At 34.7% G+C, this 26303-nt stretch overlaps 1 protein-coding gene across 1 annotated transcript in view; it reads right to left on the reverse strand.

The window, feature by feature from the left end:
* The window catches only part of CSMD3 (CUB and Sushi multiple domains 3), a gene marked incomplete at its 3' end in the record, with an annotated part of 1277483 nt that overhangs the window by 254657 nt on the left and 996523 nt on the right, over positions 1-26303 (reverse strand). The window contains exons 28-29 of the mRNA XM_027771421.1: positions 8607-8798; positions 726-864 (exon numbers count right to left, since the gene is read on the reverse strand). Coding sequence (XP_027627222.1) covers positions 726-864; positions 8607-8798 — 331 coding nt within the window. The remainder of the gene's footprint in view (positions 1-725; positions 865-8606; positions 8799-26303) is intronic.

Genomic DNA, 26303 nt, shown 5'->3' on the forward strand with positions numbered 1-26303 from the left:
GGAAAGAGGGAAGGGCAGATTTGTGATACCACCTACTGGCTCTGTCTGTGAAAAGGGAGAGTCATTAAATAAATAGCTTAGCCAAGTAACACAGATGAGAGTTGCAAAGCTAGGTTTCCTACAGTATTTTTGCCACACAAGGAGCATCCTCACATCTCCAGTACTAAGCTAACCCTGCAAACTACACTGCTAAGCAACAAATGTAAATTTTGAAATGTTCCCATGTAAATTGTGATGAGACAAAATCTGCTGATAAATTATACAGAAATGGTACATAAACTTTTTATTTATCACCAGAAAGGAGAGCAGTCAGGAATATGTGTCTTTCTAAGCCTCACTGTAGTACTGCACCTACTGGTTTTAGATGCGTCATAAAAGTTTTGGCTGGTGCACAAGTGAGAGAAAAATTTCAAGTACTGACTTTTTAATCATGAAACTTAGGAATAACTGATATTATTGAACCAGTGAGGGTAAAGACAGAGAAGGAAATGCTATAAAGAGATCGATCTTCGTGATCTCAAACTTTAATATGTTACCCCTGCACTGGGGTCTAGTGAAGGCTCTCACCCACTCTCAAAACTTTTTAACTATTATGTAAGACTTGGAAAGTATTAGAAAAAATAATAAAAATATCATGTATCGAAGTAAACATTTGTTTAGTGCAAATGCTAAAGCAAAAATAACCAAAGAATCCTTTATTAATGAGAAACCATACAAGAACTTACCTGATAAATGCCAAAGAGATAACATAGTCTGCATTGACAGTGATGGTCCAGTCACAGTCCCTGCTGTGCGGATATGGATGAGGGAAGTTTGGCGAAAGAATAAAGCCTGAAGATCCTGTTAAATTGCCTCCACAGGGTGCTTTAATTTAAAGAAACAAACGAGAAAACTCTTAAGAGATTAATAAAGTGTGTTAGTTATCAATACTTAAGAAAATATTTCTCTAAAGGGCTTATGGGGTTTCATCCTGACCTGACTTCCACAGTACCAAGCCCTTAGATACTGAGGGTCTTTCAATAGAGACCATTACAACATTGGATACACACATATAATCATAGTTACACTGACTTTACCTGCTTTACTAGCTTCAAGGGAGAAGAAAATAATTGCATATATATTCTCCCTCTTTATATTACTGTTTTATTTCATGTAAAATAAAAGCATTAGGAAGATGGGTAGAGAAGGTTCCCCTCTAGTTACTAGAGAAAATCTGATGATTAAAAATTACACACACAAAAAAACCCTCTAATAATAAATGGAACAGTGAGATATTTGATTCATTTTCATGTCTTCCCTGGTATGTATTCATGAACAAAAAATTAATAACAAAGAGTGAGAATGGACAATTATCTGAGAACATAAATTACTTTATAATAAAAATTTATGTCAAATATTAATATAGTCCTAAATTGTAGTTGCCTGAGCTATTCACAAAAATAGGCAGTTACTGCAGTTATTATTGATACAGCCCCAAACAAAGGTTTCTGTAACACTTCAGTGCAGGCGTTCGAAAAATGTCAGTGAAGTTCCAAGAATAGTTACTTGAGGGGATTATTCTTGAAGTCACAGTGACAGTTCATGTTCAAAACATAATATATTACACACAGAATTGACATCTTCAAAAACTAAGGAAGTAAACATAGATATGGAGGTCCCTGGTGGTAGAGTGGAAAAGTAAGGGGAGATTGGGATTCTCACATTCTCACAATTTCAGCTACACATAATTAGGACACCAGCATTCTTTTCCTTTCGGGGTTGTAAAACTCTTGTTTTCTGAGGTAAATGTTACCTTCCAATTTTAAGATATACAGATTATTTTGACAGCATAAAACCAGTTTGGGAAGGAGGGAGAATTTTGGTTCTAATAATGTTTCAGCATCTCTGTTATTTGCCTGAGTCTCAATATGCAAAATCATCATTACTATCTGGTAATTCTGGCAAGTAAACTACAGATATCCATGTTACATTCCTCTGTGGTCCTTTGCTACCTTTATTTCAGAGCCTCAGTCACTTTTAGAGGATGACTGCAGCTCGTGCTATATGCAGAATATTTAGTTGCTCAGACTTAATTTATTCACCACTGCCTGCTTATCATCTGTATATATTTTCAGTTTATTATCAAATGATTAGATATGAGCTATCCTATCATTCTGCAGTTCTCCCTCTCCAAACTAAAATGTCTCCTGAAAATTCTCTTATAGTCAAAGGATAAAAGGTCCTGCATAACAAAATAACAACCTGAACCTAGTCACATAATCTCTCTCCCTTCTACGAAACTTTTAAAATATTAATTGTATTCCTTACTCTCTTGAACTTCCTCTTAACCTGCAAACCTGTCCAAATCTATTTTATACTAAAAATAAAACAATTGTTCTCTTTACTGCAATAGTATTCCCCTCCCCGCAACTACATGTACCTTCACAGTAATCCTTCCTGCATAGAAGTCTCTCCCTACTAAGTTTTGATTTATTTCTTACTTGATACAACTAAGTTTTTTTTTTGTTTTTTTTTTTTGAGAGGTTTTTGCTATAGGGCACGTGCGCTCACCAGAAAGACAGAGAGACAGAGAGACAGAAAGGGAGAAATCACTTCCCGGGGTGGGGGGATGGTCATGCCACAATCCCTTCTCCTCCCTTCTCCTCTCGGGATCTTGGGCACACACACACGTTCCCGACGTGAGTTTAAGCCACCAGGTCCAGGACTCAAACCACTGTCAATCACATGGGAGTCCAGCAACATAGCCATTATGCTAACTGCTGGTCCCACAACTAAGTTTTTTGAAATGGAAGTCTAAAGGCATAGCTGGTTTCTGTGCCTATAGGCTATATTTACCTATAGACAGACTAAGGTGATTAGCAAAGCAGGTCACCAAAACACCACAAGCGGGAAACACCATTTCTAGTGTTGTATTAAAAAAAGAAAGCAGGCCTAATTACTCACCATGAAAAAAAAATGTTAAGATTTAGAATCGTTTTTATTTTAAAGTATATTTAGAGAAATACAATAATCTTTTTATTACTTAGAGACTATATGTATTAGGTCCATTCCACATCTCATTCTCTACTCAGCCATTGCTCAACCACCTTGTCACCTTGCCCCAATACAAAGAGCTCATCATTATATGACTTTTGTATTTACAAATATAATGGAGACTTTTCTGCCTTTATCTTTCTCTTTAAATCTACAGTCTTTAAAAAAAATATGCCAGAAGATGTGTATGCTAATCAAAGGAGAGAGACAAAACAAAAGGTAAGTGAGAAAGCACCCCTACCCCCCAATAGGGGCATGGCCATGCCACAATCTTTTCTCCATTTCTCCCTCCTTGAGGATTTTGTGTACACAAGCACACAGACCCAATGTGTTTCACAAGCTGCTTTTCTGAGACTCAAAATTCATGGTCAGCCATGTGGGATCCCTCTGCCTTAATCAGCACCGGTGACTGGCTCCAGTATCTAATCACTTCAGATGTTAATCTTCCCCTTGAATTTACTTTAATAGTTTCTGGACTGCCACTTCTAATTTTCTTTTAGTATCTTTGCACAGATCTTATTTTTCTTGTCATTCATTCACTTATTTTATCTCTTCATTTAAAAATGCTAGTGTTCTCTTGAGTCACTTACCTGGTCCTCCTAAGTTTTACTCTTTTACAATTTTCTTTATTGACCATACCTAAATGCTTCACTTTATCTTACATTTTTTAATACTCTAATGACTTAGTTTTCTATCTCCTACAAATTCCTCTGCTGAATCCTAAAGCATATCCCTAAATGTTTACTGGATCTCTCTACCTGGTAGTTTATGGGTACATTAAGGATAGATTATCCTAATAACCAAACCTCAAATTGAATTCTTTACTTTCCTGCTCTCATAAATTATTGGACTCTTGGAAAAGTCATGTTGTATTTTTTCTATGTTTTCCTTTGCAAAAATGCATCATGACTTTTCTGACAACCCAATGTTTGATCAGTCTATCATCCTTTTACATTCCCAAGTCAAGAGGCCTAAGATTCTTCTGTTTTTTCCTTGTATCCAACCTATAAAGAAGCCTTGCCAAGAGTCAGTCTCACTATCTACCCTTCTTTCCTTCCCTACTACCACATTTTTTTAGGTGATTCATATCTCTGTCTAGAAATTCTGTCATGGCTCCCTTTAATGTAATCAAGTTTCCCCCAGTTAGTCTTTCAGTAAAAACATGTAATCACACTCTGCTCAGGCAAAAAATTCTACAGTTATTTCACATTGCCTGAAAGATAATGCCCTAACTTCCATGCAGCTTTGCTAAGTTTACCCATATGACCTTTCCAGTCTTATCAACTATCACTTTAGAATCATAAGTGATACTCAAATATTATCAGACTGCTTATAGTTCGTTGTGCTTCTATGATTTGCTAATGCTGTTTCTTCTTCCTGAAATGTTTTGTTCCTTCTATGTAACTCTTATTTATGTCTTTAGATTAATCATTGTCTCCAGGATGTTTTCCTGTAAGACCTGAGTCTGGGCTCTGTTTCAGCTCTCTCCAACCCACTCTGGTATTCATAGCAACTTCTGCTCATCTGCATTATTTCTCTTGCCATATTTTATTAAAATACTCCATTCAGACATCAGCATTTACAAGTAATTTGTAAGTAAAATACTGTGTCTTCTATGCTATTTTATACCTGGAATTCAGCATACACTACATCTTTTATAAATATATGTAGAATTGCTAGTGCTGTTCTGATAAAAATAACTGCATACTTAGCCTTTGGGGCTTTGCAAATATATGAATATAAAAAATATGTCATAGAAAATGCATATATGTACAAACATGCATAAAAGCCTGGACTGAGAGAAAAATAGCTTTTGTGACTAAGGTGATGATACTGCTTATAACATTTCAGAGAATGAAGGAGAAATTCAGCTTGTTTCAATTTTACTTATTTTTTTACTAGGAGTGTTGATCTTTCATTAGAAAATGAATAGAAATACATACATACATATAAACATTACGTATGTATACATTTACCAAAAAAGATATAGGCAACTTCATTACCTATGTTTTAAAGTATCTTACTGTTGAGTGTCCACAATTATATTATAATTTGGGCATAAGATCCTTGAGAAGTGTTTTATTATATTATTTAAATTATTCAATAAAATTTTCCCAACATATTTCAATGCTATAATTGGCTTTGAAAATCTACATTAGCCAGTAAGATAAACAGAAACATATTTGACATTTGCAAATCCCAAACACTGTGGGTAGAATAGTTTTTTTTAATATAGTTTCTTTTTAGTAGCATTTAGAAATGTCTTTCTATTTTATACATTTAATCACAAAGCATCCAAAATATAACCAAAAGATACTAGTGTATTAAAAATATTTAGCTGGGACCAGCAGTTAGCGTAATGGCTACGTCGTTGTACTCCCACGTAGTCGACAGCGGTTTGAGTCCCGGACCCAGTGGCTTAAACTCACGCCGGGCGCATGTGCATGTGTGCCCAAGATCCTGAGACGAGAATGGAGCAGAAGGGATTGTGGCGTGGCAATCTCCCCTGGGGGTGATTTCTCGCTTTCTGTCTCTCTGTCTCTCTTTGTCTGTCTGGCGAGCGCACGCGCCCTATAGCAAAAAAAACTCTCCAAAAAAAAAAAAAAGAAAAGAAAAAAGAAATGTTTAGCTAATTTTCATGGAATTCTGTCATTAATGATTTCTTTTTAGTGTAGTTTCTTTTGAGATGGTTATATGGGCATTGACTAATGATAATTATTATACAGTATTCTTACTTTTTTTGTTCAATTCAATTTTATTTGTCAACTATCTTTCTCAATAGCCCACCCACGCTTATGTCTTTGTTATTTACCTTCATATCCAGTGCTGCCACTTCCCCTCAGGCAATGTCAAAGTAATCTTCACACTGTCAATTTTGTTGGAATGAATTCTATTAACTCTCTTAAAGATGACGTCCTTCTGTTTGGTGCTAGCTATAAGGCTGACTACTTTAACATGCAAGCAAAATGTCTTATGCTCCAGGGTCTGAGACACAGACTTATAGAGTTTCTAAAAAGTTCAGAGTTTAATCTTTGGCATAGTATTTCCAATCATGGAGTTCTTTCTTATCAGTTTCAGAGGTCAAGCTTTCTGCAGCCTTAGCAATTTTCAGACTTCATTTTTTTTAAGGCTATTTTCTTCCTCAGAAAAGCTCTAATGCATATCTTTTCCTCAAGCTATCTTTTCCTACCAAAAAAATAATACAACTACCATAATCTATACAAAAAGTTTCTCAACCTGCGTAATTTAAGTAAGATTTAGTACTCATTTTTTTTCTAGAAATAGGAATTGCTAGCTAAAGCATATTCTTGCCTATAAATGGAATTTTATAACAGCCTATCTCAAAATGCTTTAATCTTTTGCATTTTGGGATTCAGTGTTTTCTAGAATTTCAATACAAAGCTGTTTAACAGATTAGGATTTACATAAAAGCATTGACAATATGCCCTTCTGGTAATACTAATAAATACACTATGCTATCAGATCTAAGAACCACTATAAAACAAGAAGTCCTAGAATAAGTCTGTGGTGTTCTATTATTTCCTCTTTACATAAAGATTTTCTTTAAGAGATATCCAGTCAAATTCCAATGAACTAAAAATGTGGAATTTTAATTGAACTGGAATTTTTCAGGGTAAATGTATGGTAAACAAACGTGAAAAATACAAAGAAAACATTTAATTCATTGTTTCAGTCTCTTTGGAAAAGTTTCTTAACCATTTTTTTCTGTTTTTATAAATGTATATATATATATATGTATGAAAATGCATTAATATTAACTGATATTTGATGATCTAGAATCTTTCAACAATGCATGAGGAAAATCATAACTGTAGAAAGGAAATAAAATATAAAGAGAGCTATGATTAAATCTATGGTTAAATATGAATGGACTCAAGCTATGCTCTTATTTTGTGCTTTAAAAAAAAAAAAAAAACCTCCAAGAATTTACTCCTTGTCATCTGCATCAATGTGAACAGAAGCAATCTAAAACTGTTTATCACTTTCTTTGGGTTGTAGATACATTTAGTTTGAACTTTATTTTAGTGGTTTTTTTTTTTTTTTTTTAATTCCAACATATTAAACCAAATTTTAAAAAAAAAGTGAGGTAAGAATTCAGATTATTTTAGTTTTTATTTCATTAGAAAGTAGATTCAAAACAACTTTGTTGACTTGTTTTATTGCTGAATCCCTAGAGTTTAGAACATTGCCTGGGACACTTGGAATGACTAATGAATTTGATTTTGTGACTTTTGCATGAGAAGTTACAAGAAAGGGTAAAATAAATCTGAATAATTGAATGCTTCAATTTGCTTGCTTCGGTCTGAGATACTGAACTCTCTTCCTATTTCCATGTGACTTTCAGAAATAAATCACTGCTAAATTATATTGAGAATGTATTTGTGAGCTGGGTATAGATGAACAAAAATAAGGTTTTCTCTCTAAAGCATGCTAAATTTGTATGTGCCTAATGCTATGTAAAACAAGATGATGAATAATATATAGAATTTTCTTGTGTTGAGAGTGTAATATAAAAGAGAATATATAAATAAATAAAATCTGGAGTAGAGAAAACATAGTTTGGTCAAAATGTATTGTAAACTCAAAATGACTCAATATTAAAACACCTGACCAAAAAATTTAACATTGGGGCCAGCAAGTGGAATGTGGTTAGGGCACTGGACTCCCATAGGGCCAACCTTGGTTGAGTCTAAATCCCAGGGATTGAAAATCATGCCAGGTGTATGTCCAGATGTGTCTAAAATTCCAGAAGCAGAATGGAAGATAAGGGAATGTGGCATGGTCATCCTCCCTGGGGGGTGATTTCTCACTTTCCCTCTCACTGTCTCTCTTTGGAAAGTGTATATGCCCTATGGCAAAAACTTTCAAGAAGAACTCAGATTAAACTAGTTAATTATTTCTCACCATTTTTATTCCAAAAGGGGTACCTACCTCCAAAGTTTTCTCTGACCCAGTACAGAAATAATTCAGAGCTTAATGTTTTTAGTCTGACTTAGGGTTCTAAGTAGCGAACATGGGAATATCCTGTGGACAGGTGGGAGTATGAACCAAGCTGCTACAGCTCCTCAGATCATTATAACACAAACTGATGTTATTTTCAACTCTCTAAATTTAATAGAAAGTCAAACTTTGAAACCCTAACATAGCTTATGATAAAATTTTCTTAGAGGAAATAACCATTCCAGAACCAAGATCACAATGACTCATTAAAATATAGGGTATGAAGTCACTGTTTTAAGTTTAAAGGCAATGGATAGCTCAATATATAGAGTAAAGAGAGATCAGCATTTTAAAGAACTTTCAGTTGGTAACCTTTTTATCATCTTAGGACCACTGAGAATCTAATAAAATTATAGATACTTACCCTATGGAAAAAATAATGATCATTTATCGACAAAATTTTGTATATATTTTTAGGTTCATGGTTTCTAAAATCTGAGACTCCAATATGAATCTAATATAAAATATAGTTCTTAATTAATAACATCAATATCAGTTTTTAATCCCTGTTTTATACTTATATAAAATTATAACTGTTCTGTAATTCATACCTATGCAGACTGGTGGGCTGGGCTGCCAGAAGTATCGATTTTCTACCTGAATACAAGTTATTCTTTCCTCTCCTTGAAGTTCATATCCCGGGTCGCACTGAAAAACGACAGTGTCCCCAGGTTCTCTTCCATCCCCATTTCGAGTCCCATTCATGGGAACTCCTGGGTCACGACATGCAGTGGCAACAGAGCCTGTTAAAAGACAGAGGTAAAACCAAAATCAATTTCAAAGTTCCAAACTGTAAAGTGCAAGGTATAGCATCTTTCACATATCTACATGTTTTTAGAAAATTAACTTTAAAAATACTTCAGTTAACTTTAAAACATCTGCACAATGAATGCTTTTTGTTATTTGTAGAATAATGTGTGTGCTAACTTATTTGAAGAAGCAGATAACATCTTAGAAATTAAACATTAGATTTAATCAAATTATTAGCTGCTGTATGAAAGATATTGTGAAGAGGATGAAAAAATAGCTGCATGGTAGGAGAAAATATTTGTATGGAACTTATTAAACAAAAGACTTTTATCTAGATATACAAAGAGTTTTCGGAACTCAACTTAAAAAAGAAGAGAAGAAAACCTACAATCAAGTAAATTGCAAAATGTGCAAAAGACATTTCAGTGAAAGGTTAGCACATGAAAAGATGTTCAACATAATTAGCTATTAGGGAAATGCAAAATAAAAACCATTAGATATTACTGCATACTTATCAGGTTAGCTCAAATAATAATTTATATTATATACACTTTGTGTGTGTGTGTGTTTGTCTGTGTGTGTGTCATAAACAACACAAATGCTGCCAAGATTATGGACAAAATTGAATTACTCCTATTAATATGTATATTTTTAGAAACTTTTGCTATATGGTGCGTGTATTAGACAGAGAGACAGAGAGACAGAAAGCAAGAAATCACCCCTGCCCCCCAGGAGGGATGGCCATACTGCAATCCCTTCTTTTCCATTCTCCTCTTCAGACCTTGGGCACCACGCTCAGGCACCTGGAATGAGTTTTAAGTTGCCAGATCCAGAACTCGAACTGTGGTCGACCATGTGGGAGTCCAGCAGCATATCCATTATGCCATCTGCTGGTCCCTCGTACTCATACATTGTTGACGGGAATGTAATATGTAGCCACTCTGGAAAGGATTATGGCATTTCCTTGCAAAACTAATACGTGTTTACTATAAAACCCATCAATTGTACTCCTGGACATACATTCCAGAGGGGAAAAAATTATGTTCATATAAACTTCTATACACAGATGTTCACAGTAGCTTTATTCATAGTAACTAAGAAGTAGGAAGACTCAAAATGTCCTTCAACAATTGAACAGTTGTGATAAATCTAGTCCATGAATAATTACTCAGCAATAGAAAGGTATCATTCACACACAATTTGAATGGATTTCAAGGGCATCATGATACGTTATAAAAAAATTATACACAGTATTTGCCACATTTACTAGTAGAGTTAATTCCAATTATTCAGGTTACTGGAAAAAATATTTTTCATTATCAGGAAGTAGATTTACCCTAAAGTATATGCCAATAAAGTATGAAAACAAAAACCTATTAAATTTTTCCTTTAAGTTATTAAACTATACTCATAAATGCAAGATTCAGCAGTTGTAAAAGATATTTATAATATTGTACATATATTTTTTTTCTTGAGAGTTTTTTTGCTATAGGGCGTGTGCACTCGCCAGACAGAAAGAGACATAGAGACAGAAAGCGAGAAATCACCCCCCAGGGGGGATGGTCACAACACAATCCCTTCTCCTCCATTCTCCTCTCGGGATCTTGGGCACGCATGCACACGCGCCCGGCGTGAGTTTTAAGCCACTGGGTCCGGGACGCGAACTGTGGTCGACTACGTGGGAGTCCAGCGACATAGCCATTACGCTAACTGCTGGTTCCCAATATTGTACATATTAAAGTAATGACTCAAATTGCTAGATTATAAGCAATATTCACTCACTTATTCACTTACTAACTTACTATACGGCAGGTTTTGTACTAGGTGATGGGAATACAAAGAAATTAGCAGTCTAAAGTGCAAGCAAACAGACTTTAAATTTGAGCAACAGTGACAATGGTAATATATGGCTTCTATTGTGCACAGCTCTAGTGGATAGGTAGGTAGGTACAGAGGTATGTAAGTAGGTGTACAGGTAGATAAATAGATCAATAAATTGATTGATAGACTTAGTAATCAATACATCAATTAATATATTAATCTATCGAGCAAACTTGGTTGTAGCAAAACTCTCTTATGGAAGAAATAAGCTTCAGAAGAATACAAGTAACAACAAATGATTTTATATATATATATTTATATATATGCATTTACATTTCTGAAGGAATTAATTTTTAAACAATTACTTTTTTAAAGGGAGAGAGGTTACTTTTTAAAAGAATTAAATATCAAGGGAACCAGCAGTTAGTATAATGGCTATGTCGCTGGACTCCCACATAGTCGACCATGGTTTGCGTCCTGGATCTGGTGGCTTAAAACTCACGCCAGACACATGTGCGTGCGTGCCCAAGATCCCGAGAGAAGAATGGAGGAGAAGGGATTGCGGCGTGACCATCCCCCCTGGGGGGTGATTTCTCACTTTCTGTCTCTATGTCTCTGTCTGTCTGGCGAGCGCACGCGACCTATAGTGAAAATCTCTCCAAAAAAAAAAAAAGAATTAAATATCAAAGGATTACCTTTTTATAAAATCTCGAAAAATGACTTCAAATGTCATTTTACCAACTACTTAAATAAAGCAATATATAGTGCTTTAACTCTGAATCTAGTATATTCTTCTGCTAATTACCAGAAATATTAAACAGTTTGCTTCCTTTTACTGATAAGGTAATATTACTGAGCAATGGCCAGGAACTTTCATTTATAATTTCTTAAATTCTCCTAACAACTGTATCGGTCAAGTGCTATTATTATTCTTGTTTTAGAGGTAAAGAAACTAAAGTTTAAGGAGGTTAAGGAACCTGCCCTATAATTTACATAAATTATAGAGTGCAAAACCAAGATTTAAACCCCAGTCTGTCTGAGTTCATATCCTGAAACCTTAAATTAGACTGTCTTTCCTATCTATATCTGTCCTAGAAAACAAACTTCTCCCCTTTACTTATTTATTTATTTAAATAAATTTTTCTAAATGGTGTGTGCACTAGCTGGAGAGGGAGAGAGAAGGAAAGAGAGAAGGAGGGGAGAGAGAGAGAGAGAGAGAGAGAGAGAAATCACCCTCCAGAAGGAATATCTATGTTGCAATCCCTTCTCCTCCATTTTCCTCTTGGGATTATGGGTACAGAGACACAAATTACAGATATGTTTTTCTCTCCCTCTTTTTTCTTTTTATAATTACTTAAATTTATTTTATACATTGAGTCACTATATATCACTATAGCCTGTAAAGTAAATTTACCCAATATGAATGTACTTCACACCAGACCAGTTGAAGATATACATGCTATCAACAGACAACAAATCATTTCTGGGACCAGCAGTTAGCATAATGGCTATGTTGCTGGACTCCCACATAGTTGACCATGGTTCGCGTCCCAGACCCGGTGGCTTAAAACACGCCGGGCACATGTGCGTGCGTGCCCAAGATCCCAAGAGGAGAATGGAGAAGGGATTGTGGCATGGCCATCCTCCCTGAGGGGTGATTTCCTGCTTTCTGTCTCTCTGTCTCTCTCTGTGTGGCGAGCGCACGTGCCCTATAGCAAAAATCTCTCAAAAAAAAACAAAAAAAACAGACAGTAAATCATAAATCATTTCTATTTCCTTTAAGTGTTTTCTTGCCTCTATATTTTTCTCCTTGATTCCTTTCCTCTCACTCTCCCCTATTTCTCACCCTCTTTCCACACTGTCTACAGTATCCATAATCATTTTTCATGCTTCTATATCCTCTAATCTTTCAGTTTCCATCATGGAGTGCAGATAGTTGGTATATATACATTTGTAGAATGGAGACATACAATGTCTCTCTTTCATAGCCTGGATTTCAAATCAACAACAAATCTTCCATATTTGTCCACTTTCTATCAAATGCCAGGATTTTGGTTTTGTTTATTTGTTTTTATGGCTGAGTAGTATTCCATAGTTTATATGTGTCACACTTTTTCACTTCCTCTGTTTGTAGACATTTGGGTTAGGTCCATGTCTTAGCAATTGTGAATAATGCTGCAATAAACATAGATGAGCAAGCATTGTTCTGACTGAGTAATTATCTATCCTTTGGGTAGATACCCGAGAGTGGAACTACTGAATCATATGGTAGCTCTATTGGTAGATCTTTGAGGAACAGGCCACAAGGTCCAGAATTCAAACAGGACAGTTGGCCATGTGGGATCCCACCACCTTAACCATCATGTCATCTGGCTGGCCTGATAATAAAAAAAACTAACAAAACCCATGAAAATATTTGTAAAAGTTGAGATTATATACATAAATAGAAAAACTTTACCTGGAAGAAATCTAAATGTATCTTTAAAATATATTAACTCTATGTGTCAGTTATTTTTGAGTGAGTCGGGTTTTTGTTAGTAGAATTATAAATAACACATATTATAGGGGAATATTGAAGAATGGGTAGGGACTTGTTTTTAGTTGTCTAGTGAACTTGTTCTTTAATCAATATTCCTTAGCATAAAATAACCAGAGCATTATGCCTCACATGGTCTGGGCAATAACTGATAGAATCTCCCACTATGGATAAGTAATCTTTGCAAAATATTTATTGCAATAAACTCATCCATTAAGTTTTTCTCAATTTGCCTGGAAAGGCTTCTATCAGAACTAAAAATGACCTAAGGGATGGTTTTATGTTCTGCAAGTGGTGAGTGATTTTCTACATACAAGATTTAATTTATGATACTTTTATTGAAAAGAATGATATAAATGTAAAATGTACTATATGGCTTTCAAAATTAAAAATTGGAATAACATAAACGATTATAGGAAAACATTTTTTTAGGCTTTCTGTGTGCTGAACTCTGTTTCTGCAAAATCCGTAAGCTTATTCTCAAGTGTCTGTATAACAATGTTAGGAAAGCATATTGAATTGAAAGCAGTTGGTATCATCATGTCTTAACTGTGAGAAAAGGTGTTTTTGGTCTTTTGTCAGATTTACTAGGTTTAAAAATTTATTGTAGGACCAAGTAGCTAAAATAAGAAACCTTTGATATGACAGCTAATATACAATATGTGAGAATAAGCATGTGGCTTTGGATGGTTGACTTGAAGGAAAGGAGGTGGTCAACACTTGTTTCTTTTTCCTTTAATTAAGAAACAAATTAAGAGTAGGAATTTGAAGTATATCAGAGAACGATGAGGTTTAATGAAAGACCAAAGGATTTTTTTCCTCTTGGAATTACTCGAGATCTAAAAGCAATTAGTTAAATACATACAGGAACAATTATTTGGTGTGAATACTATAGTGTTATTTATTTCACTCATTCAACATTTAGTCTCCATATTAGCTATACTCTGAATTATGGATAGACAAAATGATAATAATTTTAGCATTAATTTGTTCTTCTTTTCTGTATTAACTAGAAACTACAACCATTGAACAAAACAAATAATGATTTAAGGGACTATGCTAAAACTCCTTGGGAATTAGGAGTGAGGTAACCTAACATAATTAGCATAATTTTAAAATCAATTATACAATGTTATAACATTAAGTATTGGTTACATATTTTAAAATATATTAATAATTTTTATTTGATGACTAGTTTTCACTTGGGAGAGTAGAGTTTTCAAAATATTTAATCCTTATTTGTATTTTGTTATTGCTGTTATATTAATTTTTAAGTACAAATTTGATTTTCTCTATCTTCTCTTATTCAGGAACAATACATAGGATAGTTCTATAGAACAAGGACTTCTTTTGCAATTAATTAATTTCTCAATTATTTTAAACATAGAAGCTTTAAAAAAGTATATCAAAGAAAGTCTTAACAAACTTCTTGTCTCACTTCTAATGATGTCATGAAAGGACCATGCTGGAAAGGAAATAAAGCGTTATATGCTATAAATATCCCAATGTATTTTAGATTTGACTCAAAAAAGCCTATGAAATTGACATAAGTTAATTTTCTCGTGTCTTTTACTTCAAAAGGAGTAGCTATTAACATTTAGGTTAATCAATCTTTTTTTTTTTTTAAGAGAGATTTTTACTATAGGGCTCGTGCACTAGCCAGGGAGACAGAGACTGAGAGACAGAAAGTGAGAAATCACCCTCCAAGGGGATGGCCACGCTGCAATCCCTTCTCCTCCATTCTCTCCCTGGGATCTTGTGTACACATGCACACACACCTATCCTGAATTTTAATCCACCAGACCTAACCTTGGTCGACCACATGGTAGTCCAACCATGTAATCATTACACCATTTGCTGGTCCCTGTATTTAGGTTAATCTAGAATGGGAATGATCAAGTGTTTAATCTGTTATACAACTATAAATTGTAACCCTTACACAAGCTGATTTTTCCCACTTTTTCTTTCTTTTTCCTTTTTATTTTCTTTTTCTATTTTAATTTCCAGAGGGCGTTTGTGTTCTCTCTAGAGAGAGAAAGCATTTGTCAAGAGGACATGGTGACACTGCAATCCCTTTTCCTCCCTTTTGCCATCATGTCAGGATTGTGAACAAGCACACTTATGTACCCAGAGTTTTTTTGTTTTTTTGTTTTTTTGGTGGTGGTGGGGGGGCGGATTTGTTTGCTGTTTTTGTATTCCAGGCATTTGGGCCAACTGTCACACTGCAGTTGGCCTGGTAACTTTGGTTTCCAATGTACAGACGTAACCAGTGTACTATATAGGGCTGCTTGGACACCAATTGATTAATCAGTGAAAATGATAATAGGCACAGGGAAAGGAGACACAAACAGAAGTATATGTGAGTAGTTAATTCTGTTAATAAGTAATATTCATGGGATGCTTTCCACATTTAAAACAACAGGTCATGAGTACATCTAATTTGAGTCATAGGAAGTCTGTGTACTATTACTATACATATTTTCCCAATGAGAAATGCTTAAAAAGACTGAGAATTGGGGCCAGCAGGTGGTGTGTGTTTGAGATACTGGACTTCCACATGGCTGACCACAGTTTGCATTCTGGACCTGGCATTTTATTTTCTCACTTCCTCTCTGTATCTCTTTGTGAGCATTAGTGTCTTAAAGAAAAATTTAAAAAAGATAATGATATAAAAATTAAATAAAAATAATTCTAAAAAAAAAAAGACAGAATTTTCCCAACATCATACAATCATTCCTAGTTAATGTAGGGAGCAAATATGAGAACATGTCCAAGGGACATTTCTTACATAAAAGTGATAAGGTCTTTGTAATAACAAAATATGCTTAAAGTGTTGACTGTGGTATAAAACTCAATAATTACTTACAGGGAAGGTTCAGAAACACATTATTAATCTGTAAGTGTCACTTTAAAATCAGAACAGTAAATATCTACCTGCCATTCTGATAGGAGTAGTTAAAAATTTAAACAATATGACACTTCAAATACATAAATGTCTCACTTTAAAAAATGTGGATATTGGCATTCCAGTTTTATCTGTAGGATTCCATTTGTATATGTTGTATTACATTGATAAAGTCTATGTATCTAAGAAAAGGTTCCACATGAAAGGCAACTAATTAAAACTAGAGATGAATGACATAATTGTAACAAAGGTTTCTTTATGGAGAGCATACATAAAACTTAGCCAGAAGCTAAGTTTATCCTCTATAGCTAAAACACAAAGTCCCTGTAACATATAATAATATTATCCCAATTTTAAATGGGTAATGGACCCTCAGAGAGATTAAGTCCTTGTTTTTAACAGAGCTAAGATTTGAATTCAAACAGTAGGATGCTAAACCACTGGGGGATGTTGTCTCAGTAAAAACCTATTTTATTCCCAGAAATAATAACACAAAATCATATCCTACTAGTGAGACTTTGACAGTGTTTTATTAATGAAAGAATGGGGAGGGGGTGCAAAACCTAGTTTGAAATAGAAAGGCTCAATAGAATATTGTCTTTATTACAAAAAAAAATTACTGCTATTTTTACTATAAAGGGAAGCATAAAAATGAATGAAGGTGATTTTTGTAGTTATTAAGAATAACAAAATGAAATTTATATATATCCAAGTTTAAGCATATATATATATACCAAATATATATATACAAAATGATATTTTTAGTTAATTATAATAGAAAGGGCAATTCCACTACAACTGATTTTTTTTTTAGTTGAAGAAATAAGAGAGAAGCACCCTCTTCTTACCACCTCTAAATCTGTCAACCTACTGGGGTTTGCCTCCATGTTATCTGTTTATCTTTCTGCTGCAATGCAGAAAATTCTCCTCTTCTATATGTGGCCAACCCTAGGTCCTGTGTCCTGGTATTAAATCTCTACTGTGACATGGTAATTGAGGTGGTTGGATCCCACATGGCCAACTGCATCGTTTGAGTACATGTGCAAGTGCTCAAAATCCTGATAGGAAGGAGAATTGAAGGAGGAGGGCTTGCAGTATGACCAAGCCCCATGAGGGATGCTTTCTTATTTTTTGTTGGTTTTTCTCTCTCTATCTTTCTTAGGTGAGTACATATGTCCTCTGGCAAAACTAAAAAGAGAAAACAAACAAACAAAAGGAATTCTTTTTTATTTTTCAATCACTGCCTTCCTAAGATTTCTCATACTTTCTGAAACACCAGTTTATAGTTCTTTACTGGATCATCCTTGATAGCATAAAAATAGGACATTTTTTCCACAAGAAATGAACAAACCGAACCTCATTACGTTCCCATCTTCCAACTGCATTTCTCATCTCTGCTTTCCTAAGTAGAAGCCCATTAAAACATTTTTACCTAGGAAGATCTCTGTAGAGCTGTTTCCAGTTTTATTATTAGCTTTTTAAAAGCTATTTCAGTAACCTGCTGTTTTTAAATGTAAGTTGCCAAATTCAATGGTAACTTTTGTGCCTTCTTTCCGATCCTTTCAGCACTATTTGTCGTTCACTTGTTATTTTTCAAGCTTTCTTTGCTTGGTCTCTAATTCATCAGGATTTTTCCCACTTTTTCTTTCTTTTTCCTTTTTATTTTCTTTTTCTATTTTAATTTCCAGAGGGCGTTTGTGTTCTCTCTAGAGAGAGAAAGCATTTGTCAAGAGGACATGGTGACACTGCAATCCCTTTTCCTCCCTTTTGCCATCATGTCAGGATTGTGAACAAGCACACTTATGTACCCAGAGTTTTTTTGTTTTTTTTTGTTTTTTTGGTGGTGGGGGGGGCGGATTTGTTTGCTGTTTTTGTATTCCAGGCATTTGGGCCAACTGTCACACTGCAGTTGGCCTGGTAACTTTGGTTTCCAATGTACAGACGTAACCAGTGTACTATATAGGGCTGCTTGGACACCAATTGATTAATCAGTGAAAATGATAATAGGCACAGGGAAAGGAGACACAAACAGAAGTATATGTGAGTAGTTAATTCTGTTAATAAGTAATATTCATGGGGTGCTTTCCACATTTAAAACAACAGGTCATGAGTACATCTAATTTGAGTCATAGGAAGTCTGTGTACTATTACTATACATATTTTCCCAATGAGAAATGCTTAAAAAGACTGAGAATTGGGGCCAGCAGGTGGTGTGTGTTTGAGATACTGGACTTCCACATGGCTGACCACAGTTTGCATTCTGGACCTGGCATTTTATTTTCTCACTTCCTCTCTGTATCTCTTTGTGAGCATTAGTGTCTTAAAGAAAAATTTAAAAAAGATAATGATATAAAAATTAAATAAAAATAATTCTAAAAAAAAAAAGACAGAATTTTCCCAACATCATACAATCATTCCTAGTTAATGTAGGGAGCAAATATGAGAACATGTCCAAGGGACATTTCTTACATAAAAGTGATAAGGTCTTTGTAATAACAAAATATGCTCAAAGTGTTGACTGTGGTATAAAACTCAATAATTACTTACAGGGAAGGTTCAGAAACACATTATTAATCTGTAAGTGTCACTTTAAAATCAGAACAGTAAATATCTACCTGCCATTCTGATAGGAGTAGTTAAAAATTTAAACAATATGACACTTCAAATACATAAATGTCTCACTTTAAAAAATGTGGATATTGGCATTCCAGTTTTATCTGTAGGATTCCATTTGTATATGTTGTATTACATTGATAAAGTCTATGTATCTAAGAAAAGGTTCCACATGAAAGGCAACTAATTAAAACTAGACATGAATGACATAATTGTAACAAAGGTTTCTTTCTTTATGGAGAGCATAAAACTTAGCCAGAAGCTAAGTTTATCCTCTATAGCTAAAACACAAAGTCCCTGTAACATATAATAATATTATCCCAATTTTAAATGGGTAATGGACCCTCAGAGAGATTAAGTCCTTGTTTTTAACAGAGCTAAGATTTGAATTCAAACAGTAGGATGCTAAACCACTGTGGTATGTTGTCTCAGTAAAAACCTATTTTATTCCCAGAAATAATAACACAAAATCATATCCTACTAGTGAGACTTTGACAGTGTTTTATTAATGAAAGAATGGGGAGGGGGTGCAAAACCTAGTTTGAAATAGAAAGGCTCAATAGAATATTGTCTTTATTACAAAAAAAAATTACTGCTATTTTTACTATAAAGGGAAGCATAAAAATGAATGAAGGTGATTTTTGTAGTTATTAAGAATAACAAAATGAAATTTATATATATCCAAGTTTAAGCATATATATATATACCAAATATATATATACAAAATGATATTTTTAGTTAATTATAATAGAAAGGGCAATTCCACTCCAACTGATTTTTTTTTTAGTTGAAGAAATAAGAGAGAAGCACCCTCTTCTTACCACCCCTAAATCAGTCAACCTACTGGGGTTTGCCTCCATGTTATCTGTTTATCTTTCTGTTGCAATGCAGAAAATTCTCTTCTTCTATATATGGCCAACCCTAGGTCCTGTGTCCTGGTATTAAATCTCTACTGTGACATGGTAATTGAGGTGGTTGGATCCCACATGGCCAACTGCATCATTTGAGTACATGTGCAAGTGCTCAAAATCCTGATAGGAAGGAGAATTGAAGGAGGAGGGCTTGCAGTATGACCAAAGCATGAGGGATGCTTTCTTATTTTTTGTTGGTTTTTCTCTCTCTATCTTTCTTAGGTGAGTACATATGTCCTCTGGCAAAACTAAAAAGAGAAAACAAACAAACAAAAGGAATTCTTTTTTATTTTTCAATCACTGCCTTCCTAAGATTTCTCATACTTTCTGAAACACCAGTTTATAGTTCTTTACTGGATCATCCTTGATAGCATAAAAATAGGACATTTTTTCCACAAGAAATTCATTACGTTCCCATCTTCCAACTGCATTTCTCATCTCTGCTTTCCTAAGTAGAAGCCCATTAAAACATTTTTACCTAGGAAGATCTCTGTAGAGCTGTTTCCAGTTTTATTATTAGCTTTTTAAAAGCTATTTCACTAACCTGCTGTTTTTAAATGTAAGTTGCCAAATTCAATGGTAACTTTTGTGCCTTCTTTCCGATCCTTTCAGCACTATTTGTCGTTCACTTGTTATTTTTCAAGCTTTCTTTGCTTGGTCTCTAATTCATCAGCTTATCCTGGTTTTCTTTCTGACTCATTTGCAGCTCTCTTCTGGTATCTTCTGCTGTCACCACCTTGCTAACCTGATGACTGAGGGTTGATGTACCTCAGAGACTGGTCTGGAGGCTCTTCCCTCTTCTTTCTACAATTTCTCTCTGGGTAAATTCATCCAATTTCATGATTTTAAGTACAATTTTTAGCTTGATACTCCTTAAACTTATATATCCAGGCATAAATTTTCTACTGAATTTTAGACCACTCTATTCACATGCCTGTTTAACCTGTATGCTTAGATAGATAATGGGTTCCTCACCATACCATGTCTAAAACATTGCAACATTATTTATATTTTTCTTATTTATAATGTAAAAAAATAAAAATTTTACTATGTATAGTATTTTTATCTATGCTATTAATGTCACTACTAATTTACTTGTAGTTTATTATAATGACTAGATAAAAATGATTTTGTTAAAAATACACTTACGATAGAAAGTAAAATCATCAACATAAGAAATAAACAAGCAAAAATATAAAATCTTTTAATTTTTTGTATTACTTTTTATGCTTGTGATTTTACTCTATATGGTAGCATTTATTACTAACAAATGAGTTCTTCTATCTGGCTGTTTTAATAAAATTAGGAATAAATTTGTTAGGACAAACTTTTACTTTCAAAAGGAAATATTTTTTATTCCACTAAAAATAAATAACTTGCATTCATAGCAATCTTTCTTTATAATTCTCATTACGTAGAATGTGAAAACAATATAAGACATGTAAAAGCAACACAATTTCATAACTATGTATATACAGTAGAAAAATTTTTTTAGGATATTGTTTTAAGAAAATAATATCTAAGTGTATCTCTTTGCATGTATTAAAAACAATGTATGCTCTGTTTGTGAAAACTTATATATTACATAGTGTTTTTACAGTACTCTCGTTCTTTGTTGATAATCAGTATTCTCTGAGAAGGGACTCAAGCAGTTGTATTAGCTCCCTGAATTTTAGCTGCTTCATGTGTAAAACTAGGACAGTAATATATTACCTGCCTGATTTAGGATCAGCAAAAAAATATTAACCTTCTATTTAATAATTATGTGCATAATTCTTGTAAAAATCAATTTCAAAATGGATCTTTAAGGGACCAGCAGTTAGTGTAATGGCTATGTTGCTGGACTCCCACATAGTCAACTGTGGTTCGCGTCCCGGACCCTGTGGCTTGGAACTCACGCCGGGTGCCTGTGCGTGCGTGCCCAAGATCCCGAGAGGAGACCAGAGGAGAAGGGATTGTGGCATGGCCATCACCCCTTGGGGGTGATTTCTTGCTTTCTCTCTCTGTCTCTCTCTGTCTGTCTGGTGAGCGCACGTGCCCTATAGCAAAAACCTCTCTCTCTCAAAAAAAAAAAAAAAGGATCTTTAAAGATAAATATATTTTGGGACCAGCATATCGTGTAATGGTTATATTACTGGACTCACATATAGTCAACCATGGTTCAAATCCCAGACCCGGCAGCTTAAAACTCATGCTGAGAGAGGAGAATGGAGGAGAAGGGATTGCAGCATGGCCATCCTCCCTGGGAGGAGATTTCTTACCTTTAATCTCCCTGTCTCTCTTTGTCTCTTTGGTGAGCACATGCAAACTATACCAAAAACCTTTAAAAAATAATATGTATATATATGGTTTGTCTAAAAAGCAGCTTTCTATATATTTTTTGCAATATGTTAAGAGACTTTAGCAAGGTCATAGTTCAAATTTGGTATTCACAAGTACTTACATCCCTCTTTTACAGTATTACTGCCTTATATTTTCATATTGACTAAAATATGAGACTATATTCTCCACTTCACTATCTATAAGGAAATCAAGCAGGATAATGGAAATATTTAACCTGAAAAAATAATCCCATCCAGAGTCAAATCAATCAGAAAATATTTGAAATGCAGATGGCAACCTGGAGGTGGATTTCACCCTGGGGAATCCTGCCCTTGATTGAGCCCATGCTTTGTATAAGATCTATCAATTTTATAAAGAATGTTTAACATCATTATTAGGTCTGCACTCTGCCAGCTACTGAGATATGTGGCTATGTTTAGAATTTTATTATGTTACTAAGGATACACCTAATGATATGGCAAGGCAGGTTAAAGTAGATGGCAACATGACAGAGACATTCCCATCAACCCAGGAGGGAAACAAAGCTGTTATTGCACAACAGGCAAAATAAACCTCAAAGACAGAGGTGTACTGTACTTCCAAATGTACAGAAATGTCTTTCACATTTATTTATTTCACCAAATTACTCCTGAGCCAGGTACTATGCTTGATGGTGGCGATGTACTTTAATGATGAGATATGCCACCTCCCTGCCTTTTTTGATTCATATGCTCTAATATGTGAACCAAAGTGGGGGTACAGCCGATGATATCAAAAGGATTCAAAGGGCATATTATGTTGAACACTGACAAAGCTACTTCTATAGTAAACTTATTTTTTTACAGAGTATAAAAAAACTGTATGTCTAATTCAAAATAGAATTATAATATTTTGTGAGGACTAAAGTTATTGAGTAAGTATAAAAAGGAGAGAAAAACAATATAAAAATAGTTTCAGATTTTTTTCTGACAGTGTATAATGTCAGTGTCCTTTTAATTTTATATTGTTAAAAGATTTTCCCATTTTGTCAGATTAATTTGATATTTATTAATTACCAAGTACCAAGTACAGGGACAAGTTCTGAAGATACAAATGTCAATAGGACATTATCTTCTCCTATAAAAGGAACACAGTCAGAGAGAGAGCAAGTGTCATATGGCTTGAATATAATAAAATGAATATTAAAATCTGATGATTTTGTCATTTAAACTGAAAAACTTACAAGCATAAAACAAAAAGGAAAAATAATTAAAATAATGTAATTAAAATATGTATTGACTAACAAAATTGACCATTATATTGATGAAATTCTCACAATAGCTATTTATACAAAAACTATTTTAGAAATAGAATATTTTTCAAAAAGTTAAAATGAACTATCTCCCCACAAAGGAGCACCTTTATATGAATTACCTGAATATTAAAAATAACCTATGCAAAATAATTATAAGAGGTTCATTCTTTTATCTTAATACTATTAAAGGCATCATGTTGCCAACAATAAATCCAATACAGTAAATCTAATCCAATCCAATAAATCCACTTTGATTTAGGAAAAAATTCCACTATAAAGGACCTGCTAAGTACAATGGGAAGATGTCACTTCTAGAATAGCAAGCTCTGAACACTCCTTCTCCCAACAAAACAACAATTGAACAATTCATGGACAAATCTCATTTGTGAGAAATCTAGAAACCAGCTTAAAGGCTTCTGCACCCCAAGTGAAAGTGAAACCAGACACACCAAAGCCAGTAGGAATTAGTAATAAACGGGCATAATGTTTCAGCAAGATGATAGAACTAGAGATCTAATATAAAACTATTTATAGTGGGGGACCAGCAGTTAGTGTAATGGCTGTGTCACTGGACTCCCATGTAGTTGATCACGGTTCGCGTCCCAGACCCGGTGGCTTAAAACTCACGCCAGGCGCATGTGCGTGCGTGCCCAAGATCCCGAGAGGAGAACAGAGGAGAAGGATTGCAGTGTGGCCATCCCCCCGGGGGTGATTTCTTGCTTTCTGTCTCTCTGTCTCTCTCTGTCTGTCTGGCGAGTGCACATGCCCTATAGCAAAAACCTCTCAAAAGAAAAAAAATAAAATAATGAATTTTGTACCTAAATAGTTAAGAAGGTGATTTTATGTTGTTTTTACCAAAATGAAAAAAAATTGGGGATAAAAGGCTATTAAATAAAGATACTTTACAATGATTAAGACCAGCAAATGGCATAATGGTTATGTCATTGGCCTCCCATATAGTCAACCATGCTACAAGTCCTGGACCTGGAGGTTTAAAACTCACTCCAGATGCGTGTGTCTCCGTCCTGGACCTGGAGGTTTAAAACTCACACCGGATGCGTGTGTCTCCGTACCCAAAATCGTGAAAGGAGAATGGAGGAGAGGGGACTGTGGCATGACCATCCTTCCTTGGGGAGGGGGGGATGATTTCTCTCTGTCTCTCGTTTTCTAAAGACGGGGACTGTGGCATGACCATCCCTCCTTGGGGAGGGGGGGGATGATTTCTCTCTGTCTCTCTGTCTCTTGTTTTCTATGGAAAAAATCTCTCAAAAATAAAAAGATACATTACAATGATAAAGACATACTTAATACAAGTATTTTAAAATGATGAAGACATATTTCATGCATTTTCATGATATCAAATCACCATTTAATTATGTTTCATATTCTGGCACTAAAAACTATCTTTTTTTGGGACCAGCAGTTTGCATAAAGGCTATATCGCTAGACCCCCATGTAGCGAACCGCAGTTTTAGTCCCGGACCCAGTAGCTCGAACTCACACTGGGCACGTGTGAGTGTGTGCCCAGGATCATGAGAAAAGAATGGAGAAGGGATTGAGGCGTGTCCATCGCGGCGTGTCCATCCCCCCCTGGGGGGTGATTTCTCACTTCTGTCTCTCTATGTCTTTCTGGCGAGTACACACACCCTATAGTAAAAACCTTTCAAAAAAAAAACAACTACCCTTTTCACCAGCCTATACAATGTTAACATGATATACAGTCAATAAAGTCTCACTTCCTTCCATATTCTACTAATTTCTAGTTATACAGAGAAATAAACAATCAGTTCAAGATTTTCCTTCTTTGAAAAGTTTTACCACTTATCTGGATATGTTTTATTGAAATGGAGTCACGCGTAGCTCCCTGATTTTGAAAGAAACATGTTTTTGGATTTACTGAAATACAGTTAAGTATCAATTAAAAACACATATGTTCTGAGAAAAACATTGTAGGTGATTTCATTGTTATGTGAATATCATAGACTATACGTACACAAATTTAAGTAGTATAATGTGTTATGCATTTAGGTTATATGGTATAACCTATTAATTTTATGGAACCAGTGTTGCATATACATGCATCATTAACCCAAATGTCACTATGTAGTAAGTTAATGTATTTAGATTTACAAATAGTATTTTAAAAAATTGTTCCAGATTATTTTCTGTTATCTTACTGGATTCCTAGATTCAGTTTCAACTTTTACATAAATAGATTTATCTGAAATACTTGCTGGACTCCTCTTAGATTCTTTTTTTTTTTTTCTTTTTTTGGAGAGGTTTTTGCTATAGGGTGCGTGCACTCGCCAGACAGACAGAGAGAGACAGAGAGACAGAAAGCGAGAAATCACCCCCCAGGAGGGATGGCCATGCTGCAATCCCTTCTCCTCCATTCTCCTCTCAGGATCTTGGGCACGCACGCACACACACCTGGTGTGAGTTTTAAACCACCGGGTCTGGGACGTGAACCGCAGTCGACTACATGGGAGTCCAGCGACATAGCCGTTACGCTAACTGCGGGTCCCAGATTCTTCTTGATACTGTTTTCAACTGAATCAACATTTATTTTGGCCATTTTGGTGTATATTAGCTTTATTAGGAAGAAAATATTAGATACATAATTTTGCTTAAAAATACAAAACAAGCCCAATGTCTCCCAGTTTCCCCAGTGTTTTTAAGACCTCCAAAGTACAGTCAATAATCTCCAAAATAGACAAGTGGGATTACGTCAGTCTAAGAAGTTTCTGCACGTCAAAAGACACAGTAATTAGTGTGAATCAACAGCCTTCAGAATAGGAAAATATTTCTGTAAATTATGTATCAGATAAGGGACTGATAACCAGAATACACAAGGAACTCAAGCAGCTGGTTGGAAAAAAGATGATCGACCCTATTAAAAGATGGGAGGATGAGTTGAAAAAAACACTATCTAGAGATGACATACGAATAGCCAAAAGGCATATAAAAAATGTTCAACATCACTCATCATAAGGGAAATGCAGATCAAAACAGCAATGAGATACCACGTAACTCCAGTCAGAATGTCTAAGATTAAAAACCCAGGGAACCAGCAGTTAGCATAATGGCTATGTCGCT

Source organism: Tupaia chinensis, unplaced genomic scaffold (genome assembly GCF_000334495.1).
Source record: "Tupaia chinensis unplaced genomic scaffold, TupChi_1.0 Scaffold000032_1, whole genome shotgun sequence".
Classification (NCBI taxonomy): Eukaryota; Metazoa; Chordata; class Mammalia; order Scandentia; family Tupaiidae; genus Tupaia; species Tupaia belangeri.